A 13,974-nucleotide genomic window follows, 5' to 3' on the forward strand; every position below is an offset into this window, starting at 1 on the left:
AAAGCCACACGCTATACACCTTATAGCCCATTAAAGAAAAACAAAACAATCTCATATAAAATAAAATATATATAACAAAACTCCATATCGTTTAAGTTGCCATTTATTAGAATTATGTGTCATTCATGATTGAATTGTGTAGAATGATAATAATGTAACATTCATTTCAGCCAAATTTAGGCTCAATCCACGAACAAAATAGATTATTCTACTTGAAGTAAATGTTTTTTCTATTTTTTCCAAAATCATTGTTACGTAGTGTAATTCAAGTTCAAATCGAGTTTATCATTTCCCGATGTCCCTGAATGCACCATTACAACAGCTGAGTTGTTGACGAGATCACGCCATGACGTCACGAGAATGACGGTCATAGTTATTGGATATTTTTCAATATAGCAACTTCTTTTATTTAATACAATATTTTTTTATTAACACACACAATGTTGTTCTATTTTACAGTGCAATGTTTTCAGTTGAAATAAACATAAAAAGATAAGCGATTTGTATTTTTATTTGCTTACATTGTATTGAGGAAATTGTCCTACTGGACTGGTGAGACAAAACACATTTCATTGACTGAATAATTATCACATTAAAAGTTTTGTCTCAAATCAGTAATTTATCCCTGTCCTCTTCAATGGCAAAGCCACACATCACAATACAGTACACCTGAATAGTACATATGAGACCCCATATAGCATTTGCAAAGTTTAGTTTGTCCAAAGCATTCACTGTTTGATCAGCATAAGATTCCCAATAAGAAGCATTTTATAATCGTTTGTAAACATGAATGACTCTGTGGCAGTTTGGGCAGTGATGCTCCACATCCTTGCAAGGGTCCACACAGAATGGTATGCAGCAGCAGATAAAACACCTGATGGGTGAAATAATAAGCCGTCATCAGCGTACAAAGCAAAAACACAACACATTAACTTTTAGCATTGTGAGCTTTTGCGCGATTTCTCTCTTTACCCAAAGAGGGCGAGGCATCCACAGACGGCCCATGTCATCAGGCCTGCAGTGCGCTCTACCTGGGTGATAACTGTGCTCTGACAGTGGGGGCACACAGCCTGTGCCGGACTGTCTTGCAGTGAAGGTGTTACCACCATGTGAGTCACTGTAGTCCAAAATATACCACACAGTTAAAAATGTTGTTTGTTTGTTTGTTTGTTTGTTTGTTTGTTTAGAAAATTGTGCACAGGAAAACTGAGAAATAGGGGGCAGCCTTGAGGGTCCACAAGCCATAGCTTGGGCAAGTTGGGGGTCAACAGCATCAATTGTAATACATTACACTGGGGAACACAAATTTTGTCGTTTTAGGGTCGAAAACTGTTTCCCACTAATTTTTGGGTGCAGAATCCAAAACTGTTCTCAGTTTTAGTCTAGTGCTTCAAGTTTTTAAACTTACGATTCAGCACGGATAAAGTATGTTCGGATAAAGTATGTTCAAGTGGTGCAGGGCATCTATGAGGACTGTCAGACAGTGGTGAGGTGTTCTGTTGATGTGACGGAGGAGTTCAAAGTGGAGGTGGGACTACATCAGGGATCAGCTCTGATCCCCTTGTTCGCTATGGTAACGGACAGGTTAGACAGGAATCTCCATGGACTATAATGTTTGCAGATGAAATTGTAATCTGTAGGGAGAGCAGGGCAGAGGTGGAGGAGAAACTAGAGGTGTGGAGGTTTGCCCTGGAAAGGAGGGAAATGAATGTTAGCCGTAGCAATACGGAGTATGTGTGTAAATGAGAGGGACCCAAGTGTAAGAGTGAGGGTACAGGGAGAAGTGACCAAAAAGTTCATGTATTTAGGCTCAACAGTTCAGAGCAACGGAGAATGTGGGAAATAAGTAAAGAAGCGTGTGCAGGCAGGCTGGAATGGGTGGAGAAAAGTGTCAGGTGTGATGTGTGATAGAAGTGTTACAGCTATAATGAAAGGAAAGGTTCATAAAATTATAGTGAGACCAGTGGTGTTGTTTGGTCTGGAGACAGCGCCACTGAGGAAAAGGCAGAGCTGGAGGTTGCAGAGATGAACATGCTGAGGTTCTCTTTGGGAGTGACCAGGATATATAGGATCAGGAATGAGCATATCAGAGGGAAGATGGATGTTAGAGGATTTGGAGGTCTACTCAGAGAAGCCAGATTGAGATGGTTTGGGCATGTCCAGAGGAGAGATAGTGAGTTTTTGGCAAAAGGATGTTTAATTTCTATATGCCAAGCAGGAGGTCTAAAGGACGACCAAAGAGGAGCTTTATGGGTGTAGTTAAAGAGGAGAGGAAGGTAGTTGGCGTGAGAGCAGAAGATGAAGAGGACATGGTTAGAAAGAGACAACTGATTCGCTGTGACGACCCCTGAAGGAAAAAGCCGAAAGGAAAAGAAAAATAAATATGTATTTTGTATTTCAGAAGTCACAAATACACACTTACTTTATTTCATTTCTGCTCAATGTCATTCCAATCATCAGCATGTTCTATTTTAGTATATTTTTGTAGGTATTTATAATAACTTTTTTCTCAAGTATTTATTTAAATCCTCAAATGATAAGAATTGGGATTGAAATGATCCTTTATTGCAATTGATTACAATAGCCAGCAGAGGGTACTAAGTATTTAGTCATCAAACCTGTTTGGCATCTTCATTCGCGTGCACGCTTAACATCAGACAATTATATATTTAACAATGTTATCCTTTTTTGCGCAAGAGTTAGGGCCTTTAGGACTTGGCCCTGATGCATGATCGTTGCGTGATCGTTGCGTGATCGTTGCGGTTCCGGTCCGGTTCAGTGTTGACTGCGTGCCACGCAGTCAGTCAAAAACAGGCAAATAGTACCGGCTGCTGCACGGCTGCGGTCCGCCAACTCCGTTCCTTCGTGAGCGCTCGCGTGATCGCGCGCTATAATGTGCCATTTAAAACAACGAAAAACACACGGAGTCTATACTCATCACAGAAGCAGAGAGAGAGCACATTTTTTTCTTTGCATATTGATATTTTAGTTATGTCTGTCTCTTAATTCCAGATTGACTGCATCATGTTGGGATCAGGGCTCCGTGTGTGGGAGGAAGCGGGCGGGGCCCTATTATGCCTTGGTTGTGTCGGTGGGTTTATATCTTTGTGCGCATTCAAAATTTATGGAACATAATATCTCATAGAGCTGTTACAAACAACTGTTAAATAATCTGTAATATTTATAAAATGGATAGCGAATTATATACTACACGGACTAAAAAACAGCATACTTGGAATTGGTGTCTCAACACTGGAGATTCCTGTGCCCAGCGCAAACTGTTGGGTTTTCTATGAAAAGTCAAATAAAATGTAGGAAAGAAAGAGAAACGTCTCGAATAGAACACCAGGGCGAAACTTGTGGGTGTCGCTATTCTCTTTTGTACTTTTCCCCCTTGACTCTGTATACAAACCGACGTAGTGTGTGCACCGGGCACGAGAATTTCTGTGGTGGAACCACTTCCTGATACGCTGCTTTTTTTTTTTTTTTTCGCTCAAAGTTGTCAGCACGTCATGTGTTTGATATCATTGCCAGAAAAACACACATAATAGGACACCTTGCAGCTTCGCTTTTAATGATGTCCTCCTTGTAATAACGATCTGCTGCATCCAGTGGCGGTCCTGGCTACTTTCGCGCCCTGGGCGAACCACCCCATCAGCGCCTAACACCCCCCCCCCCCCCCCACCGACATCCAAACTACCCAACCCCCCCACCCCACCCCCCCGCCGCCGACATCAAACACAAGAATGTGTTACGTTTTTTACGTTATTTTATTAAAATAGTCAATCCCCCGCCCCCTCCTTGCTTTTCCTCTGAGAGTGAGTGAGACTCGTCCTGCTCACTCTGCAGTTGCGAGCAGCTGATCCCCCTCCCGTCTCCCCCTGCCTTTTCTTCTGACTAGAGCCTAGTTCGGGCCTAAAAAATCCAGCCCGACCCGACACGGCCTGCTGGTATTGAGGCCCGACCCGGCCCGAACCCGATTAAATAACTAGATTTGCAGGCCCGAGCCCGAAAAAACCCGATTTTTTTTTTTTTTTAATTTGTTGGAGTGACGCGAAAAAAAAACGCATCAATTTATTTTCATTTCTTCGAGTTGGCAGAAAAAAACGCAAGTTTTCTTAATGTTTAAATAGTCTACATATTTTTATATCATTATAAAAACATTTACACAACGAAATAACGCTGGGAAAGTTTTTTTTTTTTTTTTTTTTTTTTTAAATGCGGTTTTGCAGACACACAGAGGAGAAGATTCAAAAGGATCACATTTCTGTTGCCTTTGTGTGCATAAATAAGTGTCTTTCGTAACGAATTCACTGCAGTTGTCAGAAAAAAAATGCAAGTTTACTCAATATCTAAATCGTCTACATATTTTTATGAGAATTATAAAATCATTTATACAACGAAATAACTGGGAAAGTTTGTTAAATATATTTCTGAGTGTGTGGGATATTGTTCTCACATGGACGCGCCTCTCTGACGAGAGGGAACAGCAGCAACAAAAAAAAACCCAAAAAAAACTACAAATGCTTTGAAATAACCTTCTTTATTGTAATGACAACGATACAAAAAATAAATTATTTTTAAAAAAAATACAAATGAAATAAAAGCTTTTAAACTGCGGGCTAGCCTTGATTGCAGTCTGCAACTTGCGGCCTCATGTCCTGCTCTTTTTTTCCTGTGAAATAAGGGAAATAACTAGACCGGCTCGGGCTAAAAATGGCGATTTGAACAGCAGGATATTATGGCTTACGTACACTGTTTATATTTTTTGGTCGTCGTCGTGCAGAAATAAGATTACGTCCACTGACAGGTTTCAGTGACGTTCTCCGCTGATCTATTGTGCGGCCTGCAGCGCTGAAAACTCTCTCGCAGCTGCTGCGGCTGGTGCTTGCAGGGATGCAAAACACTTTTTCTTGCCAACTTATAACATAATGATCTGATGCATCGTATATAACTTTGTGACTTTTCACCTCCATGATGAAACGTTCTTCGTCCATGTTCACTGGTGTTTAAACCGTGAATAAGCAACTGGGCTGTTACGTCCAGGCCCAGCTCCGCCCATTTTGTCGGATGCGTGTCCGGCAAAAAATAGAAAAATAGCCTATACCATCCGGCGGGCTGCGGAACCGCAATGATCTTGCATCTGGTGTATTTGGGCCCTAAAGGCCCAAGTTCACCAGATGCGTGATCGTTGCATCTGGTGCATCGTGATCATGCATCTGGTGTATTTGGGCCCTAAGGGCCCAAGTACACCAGATGCGTGATCATTGCGGTTCCGGTCCGACTCCAGTAAAAAATAGCGCCGGAGCCAATCAGTTCACATTATATCCTATTTTTCAACGTATACCGGCTGCGTCAGTGCTCCGGATTGACTGCGAACCATCTCCGGCGTGCCGCATGCCCGCCGGATGGTATAGGCTATCTTCTATTTTTGCTGGACACGCATCCGACAAAATGGGCGGAGCTGGGCCTGGACGTAACAGCCCAGTTGCTTATTCACGGTTTAAACACCAGCGAACATAGACGAAGAACGTTTCAACATGGAGGTGGAAAGTCACAAAGTTATATACGATGCATCAGATCGTTATTATAAGGACAGCATTAAAAGGGAAGCTGCAAGGTGTCCTATTATGTGTGTTTTTCTGGCAATGATATCAAACACACGACGTGCTGACAACTTTGTGTGAGAGAGAGAGAGAAAAAAAAAAGCAGCGTATCGGGAAGTGGTTCCACCGCAGAAATTCTCGTGCCCGGCGCACACACAATGTCGGTTTGTATACAGAGTCGAGGGGGAAAGAGTCGAGGGGGGAAAGTACGAAAGAGAATAGAGACACCCACAAGTTTCGACCTGGTGATCTATTCAAAACGTTTCTTTCTTACATTATACTTGACTTTTCATAGAAAAACCAACAGTTTGCGCTGGGCACAGGAATCTCCAGTGTTGTGACACCAATTCCAAGTATGCTGTATTTTAGTTCGTGTACACTGTAAATGCTAACATTCAAATTAATTAAATTTGATAAGTGAACTAAACTCAGTTTTCATCAACCTGTTGTGAACACTACTTTTAAATAAGTAAGTAGTAATTTGGGGTTGGAGAACTTGCTTAACTTGATATATCCCAGTTAAGTCAAATTAGAAAAAATAATTTATTGTACCCAGTGTCCTTTGCGCGTTCTATCAGACATGCGCAGATCTGCCCTGCCTACTTTCGCGCTCTTTCCAACACCTTTCTCATTTATTTTCGCCATTGTGGGTTTATTTGTCCTCAGCACACTGATTTGGTAAGTAAATATTTTACTCTTTTGTAAACCGTCTATTTGTCTTGTTGTAGTGTAGTAGCCTGTGTGCTGCCAGGGAGGAAAAGTGTCAATTACATCAAATATCACCGCTAGCAAGCATGCTATATGACCAGGCCCGGAGTGACTAATCGGGAGCTTCTGGACGATTCCAGAAGGGCCGGCCGGCCAGATGGGCCGGTCCGCGTTTTATTAAAAAAAAAAAAAAAATTACACTGTTATCATTTTTTGTTTGGTATTTATTTATGACAGTGTCACTGAGTATAACTTACATTCTGTTACCGCTGTCCCTGTGGGCCGTTTTAAAAAAAAAAAAAACAGTATTATTTTTTTTTCCAGACTCATCCTCACGTGTGCAGACGAAAAATACAGCATGCAGCTCCGCCCCCTAATTGTAGTCTGTATTGAGCCAAATTAGCTGCTATCTCGGTGCTCGGATGGATAAAAAGAGCAAGGGTGGCGCTGAAAAATAAGAATTAAAAAGAGAAAAGCACTCGTGAAAGAATTGGCAAAATGCGCGAAAATAGCTAATTTTTTTCATGCAACGACCTTGCTGCCTCAAACTACAGAGGATTACAACGAAAGTGGTAAGGCCAGATGGCGAATAAAATGCAACTTGCACCGTGTGATACGACAATATGTAATTGTGGAAACTTTGGCTTCTTGTAGCACCTCACAAGGGATATGTAGCAGCAAGCATTAGCCATAATGAACACACCACAGGTGCAGAGCTGGAAGGTAGGATTGCCATGTCGTTCAGCGAGTGAACATTAGAATTAATATAATCAATTACGTGGCGTTTTTAAAGTGGAAATGGAAAATGGATAATAGTATCATTAGAAGTTGTTACAATGTGCAATACGTATTCTTTATTTTTCATATTGTTATGTTGCTATGTTTGTTTTATCTGTAAGCACTCATTTTGTTAATATTTGATGTTGCAGAAAAGGTCTTATTTATTCATTTATTTTGGGGCTGCCAAAATTATCGCGTTAACGGGCGGTAATTAATTTTTTTAATGAATCACGTTAAAATATTTGACGCAATTAACGCACATGCCCTGCTCAGACAGATTTAAATGACAGTACAATGACATGCCCACTTGTTAATTGTGCTTTATGGAGTTTTGCCGCCCTCCGCTGGCGTTTGGGTGCGACTGATTTTATAGGCTTCAGCACCCATGAGCATTGTGTAAGTAATTATTGACATCAACAATGGCGGGCTACTAGTTTATTTTTTGATTGAAAATTTTACAAATTTTATTAAAACGAAAACATTAAGAGGGGTTTTAATATAAAATTTCTATAACTTGTACTAACATTTATCTTTTAAGAACTACAAGTCTTTCTATCCATGGATCGCTTTAACAGAATGTTAATAATGTTAATGCCATCTTGTTGATTTATTGTTATAATAAACAAATACAGTCCTTATGTACCTTATGTTGAATGTATATATCCATCTTGTGTCTCATCTTTCCATTCCAACAATAATTTACAGAAAAATATGGCATATTTTATAGATGGTTTGAATTGCGATTAATTACAATTAATTTTTAAGCTGTAATTAACTCGATCAAAAATTTTAATCATTTGACAGGCCTAATTTATTTTTCAAATGTATCATTTAATATAGTTTTTTTTAAAATCCATTTTTAAATTTGTTCAAAATATGTTGTGTTGCACTTGTTAAAATAAAGCCACCTTGTTAAACAACCATGACCTGCACTGAATTGGAATACACAGAATTACAGTACACGGCTTTAGAGAACACTGAACTTAACACGTGTATGCATAATGACATAATTTTAAATGAGTGGGCCGGTCTGAGGCATGAAATTCCAGGGCCGAAAATGAGTCCCACTCCGGCCCTGTATATGACCGTGACAGTAACCTCATAATTTTCAGAAACAAATGTAGACTACAGTTTATGGTAGACTACCATTTATGCCGGCGTTTTGAATTCTTGGTGATTAAGTTGACAGACGGGGCTCGTAACGTTTTTTAGGCGATGGGAGAGGTTTTTAAAACCGATTTAAAACAGTTACCGAGCGGTTTTAAGTTAGCTGGACCGAGGGGAGGTTCGCTTCCTGTGTTACCGAGCAGTTAAGTTAGCTAGACCGAGAGGAGGTTCGCTTCCCGTTTTCAAAATAAAAACAGTAATTCTATCGTTAGTGGTTGTTTTATTTTGTGAAAATAACAGGAAGTGCCTTAGTCACTACGGCTAGCTTGAGTAGCGCCGAATTTCCACGTTGTGGATCTAAACGGCTACTTTCTCACGTAAAAATGTTAGAAATGTCGATAAAGTGATTTATTTACAGAGTTAGTGCTAGAATTAAGTCAGCTTCAGCCTGTCTATTTCGGCTCAGGTAAGAGCTAAATGCACACTCAGACTTTATGTACGCCAACGTAATCGGTTCTTGCGTTAGAGCAGTGGTCCCCAAACTACGGCCCGCGGGCCGTTTCCGGCCCGCCTCCACATTTGGTCCGGCCTCCTGAACCCCCCCCCCCAAATAGTGTTATCTATTTCCTGGCTTTTTTTCTGTGAAGAACCCAAACAGGGTTATTTGGTTATTATCTCTTTAATTAATAGTGTTATTATTATTCATTATTATATGATATTATATCATATTATATTATGTTATTATTTTTATTTTATTTTGTTGCGTGAAGAATCCAGATAGGGTAATTTAATTGTGGCTTTCTGAAAAACAATACATTTTTACATTTAGGCACTGCTGCAATCGTCACACTGTTTCTGTTACAAACTGACCCGGCCCCTCATCAGAGAAGGGAAAGTCATGTGGCCCTCACAGGAAAAAGTTTGGGGACCCCTGCTTTAGAGTGTTTGTCATCTGCACTTCCATTTGCTTTTCTTCATGTGCAGTGCTCCCCCTCCATGTTTGATCAAACTGCACTGATAATTTGAAATTGTTTTAAAATGCATTAATCGCAAAAACGGAGGACTAGATCACATTTCAGAGTGCAGAGATCACAGTCGATGCTATAACAACCTGGTGTGTTGAAGGTTGGTCATTTATGTGCCTATATTTTGAAATTGTTGCCTTAATTTTGTGTTCTTTTTCACCGTCCCCCAATCAGGCTGAAGCAAATGGTCAGAAGTCCACACATACCTCAGTCTCTGCAATTACAGGTATGTCTCATACACTGATCAATGAATTATTTAATATTTGTATTTGTTGGGTTGGGATAACAAACATGCATTAATGTTTTTACAGATGGATTAAGAAATTAATTGTACATCTCAATTTGAATGTTAAAAAAATAATCAATTACATTAATTTAAAAATAACTCATTATTACACAGTTTGTGAATATTAAACTAATTCATTGCAGATTTTAATTTGTGATTAAAAATAATTGGACATTTTAATTTGTAACTGTTAAGAAAAACTTTTTTTTCTAACAAGTTCTGTCTTTTCAGGTCAACCAGAGCAGTATTCTCTAATGCAGTGGACTTGTAAGTACTGCACATTTTCTGCTGGAAAGAGAGGCTACTTGCTTAAGCATTACCGCTTAAAACATGGATTCCACACTCGGACATCCCTACTCCCCATGTCTTCATAAGGACTGCCTCTGCACATTTAAATCTTTTAATGCACTCAAAGTACACCTATCGACATGCCACTCTCAAAAAGATGCAGACAAAAGTGGAGAAACTGCATTTGACTGTCAGTTGTGCAACTTTGTGGAGCCTTGTTAAGAAGCAGACTTCTTTCCCCATTTGCGAAGACATCTTAAGCTGAGGCAAATGGTTACTTGCATATATCAAGACTGTAACTTTCAGAGCACTGTTTATTCTACCTTCACTGCACACAAAAGCAGAAATGTGAAATGAGTTTGAACCATAGTATGGGTAGGACATTTGTGTCTAAATCATTCAATCCCAATAAAAGTTGCTTCAATCAAAAAAAATATTTTTAATGAAAGAAAAATAACCTCTTGCTAAAATGTTTTTTTGAAAATATATATTTTTTGAAATATATATATTTTTTTATTGACGTGTCACTTTTTTTGCAAAGCATGAAGTTTTAAACTTTTTTTTTTTTTAAAGTGGAAAAATTTTTTGAAGGCACTTTTTTTCGATTGAATCATTTTGACACAAAGATACGATTTCAACGCTACTTCCGACATGTTTGAGTGGCAGGTGACTACGCCAATGGCATAAAAGCATGCAGCAAGAATAATGGCCACCAGAGCTCCATCGAGCCATCGGACTCTGCTTGAGTCCAAGCCGAAAATAGGGCACCGGTACGTGGGTGTGAAATCGGCATCTCACCGGAGTGCCTGCGATGGTATGGTGCGCTGCTGCTTAATGTCATTCAACAAAGGGAACTTCACCCGCTGCCCTGACGTGATAGTTGGCAATCGTGGTCCTACCGCAGTGTCGCGACGCGCCGGTACGTGAGTGGCTGACGAGTGGCCCGACACTAGCCTGCCCAGTAAGCGAGTAGACTACCGGCGAGTCGCCGGCATCCGCGCCGGGAGCCTCCTTCGGGAGCCCCGTCGCTTCAGCTTTGAATGAGTGTTGTGTCACTCGTGGGCCGTCCACTCAACAGCCGGCCTCCGCGCCGGGGAGGGGGGGTGATATCGGGGTCCGCCAGTGTGACGAGACAGGGCACCGTACCATCGCGGACACTCCGGTGAGATGCCGATGTCACACCCCCCTACCGGTGCCCTATTTTTGGCTTGGACTCGAGCAGAGTCCGATGGCTGGATGGAGCCCTGGTGGCCATTATTCTTGCTGCCTGCTTTTATGCCATTGGCGTAATCACCTGCCACTCAAACATGTCGGAAGTAGCGTTGAAGTTGTATCTTCGTGTCAAAATGATTCAACCGAAAAAAAGTGCCTTCAAAACTTTTTCCACTTCAGAAAAAAAAAAAAAAAGGCGTTTAAAACGTTTTGCTTTTCAAAAAAAGTGACACGTCAATAAAAAAATATATATTTAAATTAAAAAAAAATTTGCAAAAGATTTTTTTCTCTTTGATTAAAAATAGTTTTTTTGATTGAAGCAACTTTTATTGGGATTGAATGATTTGGACACAAATGTCCTCTACCCATAATATGGCTCAAACACAAAAAGGATTGCTTCGATCAAAGAAAACAGTTTCAATGAAAAATAAAGTGTTGAAATGTGAATTTCTGAGTCTCAAATATTTTTTCACATTCAAACCTTTTTTTCTACAATTGATTTTTTTAAAGTTACTTTTTCTTCGATTGAAAAAAAATATATATCTACTAATGACATACTTTTGACTAGAAATTAGACTTTTTTTTTTAGACGATAGAGCTTAATATGAAATTAGAATTTGAATAAAAATAAGACACATATTCTTGGTAAGATTTTAGGTTTCTGAGGTGTATAACTCCAGTACACGTTTTGCATGTACTCTTCTGGTGATGTGAAAAAAACAAGGTATCTTGTTCACTGTTTCAGGTGTTAAAGTGAAATTTGAATTTGAACTGAGTTGTGTGTTTTAAAAAGAGTTCTGTATTTTTATATTTATTTTATCACTGCTGCACAGTTTAAACCATGGGGCAATGTTGATTGTAGTTCGTTGTGATCACTAATATTGTTGAAGAAATCAGAACTGTTAGCTTTACCAGAGCTCAAGCTCATGTTGTAATGGGCCATCAGGCAATGTCCCACAATACGAACTTTCAAACTCAGCTCAAGCAGTGGTTGAAAGCAAATCAGTCTTGCAATCACTGACTTTTAAGTTCTTAGTAACGTATTGTATTGTTGTTTTATTGTAATCTTTTGTTATTTCTTTCCTTTTTGTATCTTTGTGTCACCTGTTTAGGGACTACAGATGTAAATTAGCATATACTTGCTACAATCTGGCATATTTACATCTTTTTAGATGTTCATCAATGTGCACTGTCCCTATTAAATAAATAAATAAAAATAATGGGCAACTAGTTTGTTGCCATGTCTTCAATGCTAAGTTAATGTCCTGAAATTATGAAAATAGGATCTCTCCTGTTAGTCTTTGGAAATCACAGGATAGGAGTGAACATTGATGCAGTTCAGGTATTATTCAGTAATTTCTGTCGCAAAAGGTTATCTTAGGTACTTATACTGTACTTTGTATGAAGTGCAAAATGTTGGCAAAAGTGGGTTTATAATTAATCCACTGATTGTTCATTGATACTGAGAATTAACCAAACACTGTTCAGCCTGCCAGGAGCCAGTGTCTCCCATTAAATGCACTTTTGAGCATTTTAAAGTAAACTTTAATTCCACTGAGTTAATCCAATGAGTGTTCTCCATTTATTGTGTTTTGGGGGTCATTACTATTAGATAATGTGTTTTTAATAAAATTAGTATGTGCAGTTGTAATTTCTATTGTGGAATTCTTTTAGGTCAAGAAAATTAAGTTGACCTGAATATGATGGATGAAATGGAAAACTAAAGATAATTAATACACAATTATCACTTGAATACTGCACTCAAAAAAAAAAAAGTTACTACAATCCAATTATTTGAGTTAATTTGAGTATTGTACACTCAAAATAAGCAAGTTACTGTAATCCAGTTATTTAAGTTAGTTTGAGTACTGCCAACTCAAAATAAACAAGTGATTATAATCCAATTTTTTTAAGTTAATTTGAGTACTGCCAACTCACAATAAACAAGTGACTATAATCCAAAATTTTTAAGTTAATTTGAGTACTGCCAACTCAAAATAATTAAGTTAATCAAATCTAATTCATCTAAGTCAACATAAATTAAATTTTTTAAGGCAGCAAGTTTGCATATTTTTTTTTAGTAAAGTCAACTTATAATATTTTACAGTGTAGTATATAATTCGATATCCATTTTATAAATATTACAGATTATTTAACAGTTGTTTGTAACAGCTCTATGAGATGTCATGTGCCATAAATTTTAAATGTGCACAAAGATACTATAGGGCCCCGCCCCCCTTCCTCCCACACACGGAGCTCTGATCTCAATATGATGCATGCAGTCAATCTGGAATTAAGAGACAGACATAGCTAAAATATCAATATGCAAAGAAAAAAATGTGCTCTCTCTCTGCTTCTCTGATGAGTATAGACTCCGTGTGTTTTTCGTTGTTTTAAATGGCACATTATAGCGCGCGATCACGCGAGCGCTCAAGAGGGAACGGAGTTGGCGGACTGCAGCCGTGCGCAGCCGGTATGATTTGCCTGTTTTTGACGTATTCCGTGGCACGCAGTCAACACTGATACGGACCGGAACCGAAACGATCATGCATCCGGTGTATTTGGGCCCTAAGTTAGGCTATTTTCTATTTTTGCCGGACATTCATCCGACAAAATGGGCGGAGCTGGGCCTGGACGTAACAGCCCAGTTGCTTATTCACCATTTAAACACCAGCGAACATGGACGAAGAACGTTTCATCATGGAGGTGGAAAGTCACAAAGTGATATACGATGCAGCAGATCGTTATTATAAGGACAGCATTAAAAGGGAAGCTGTAAAGTGTCCTATTATGTGTGTTTTTCTGGCGATGATATCAAACACACGACGTGCTGACAACTTTGAGCGAAAAAAAAAAAAAAAAAAGCAGCGTATCAGGAAGTGGTTCCACCACAGAAATTCTCGTGCCCGGTGCACACGCTATGTCGGTTTGTATACAGAGTCGAGGGGGAAAGTACGAAAGA

At 39.3% G+C, this 13,974-nt stretch overlaps 1 protein-coding gene and 1 long non-coding RNA gene across 3 annotated transcripts in view; one reads left to right on the plus strand and one right to left on the minus strand.

Moving 5' to 3' along the window:
- Positions 1-90: 90 nt before the first annotated feature.
- LOC130932097 (LITAF domain-containing protein-like) overlaps positions 91-13,974 on the minus strand; it is a 31,286-nt gene continuing 17,402 nt past the window's right edge. For both annotated transcript variants that reach the window (XM_057861492.1, XM_057861493.1), the window contains exons 4-5: positions 973-1,117; positions 91-874 (exon numbers count right to left, since the gene is read on the minus strand). In XM_057861492.1, coding sequence (XP_057717475.1) covers positions 769-874; positions 973-1,117 — 251 coding nt within the window. In that variant the 3' untranslated portion in view covers positions 91-768. The remainder of the gene's footprint in view (positions 875-972; positions 1,118-13,974) is intronic.
- LOC130932098 (uncharacterized) lies at positions 5,987-10,318 on the plus strand. Its single transcript, XR_009067357.1, has 3 exons — positions 5,987-6,284; positions 9,401-9,452; positions 9,744-10,318. It is a non-coding gene; the product is annotated as an uncharacterized LOC130932098 (long non-coding RNA).

Source organism: Corythoichthys intestinalis, chromosome 16 (assembly GCF_030265065.1).
Source record: "Corythoichthys intestinalis isolate RoL2023-P3 chromosome 16, ASM3026506v1, whole genome shotgun sequence".
Taxonomy (NCBI): Eukaryota; Metazoa; Chordata; class Actinopteri; order Syngnathiformes; family Syngnathidae; genus Corythoichthys; species Corythoichthys intestinalis.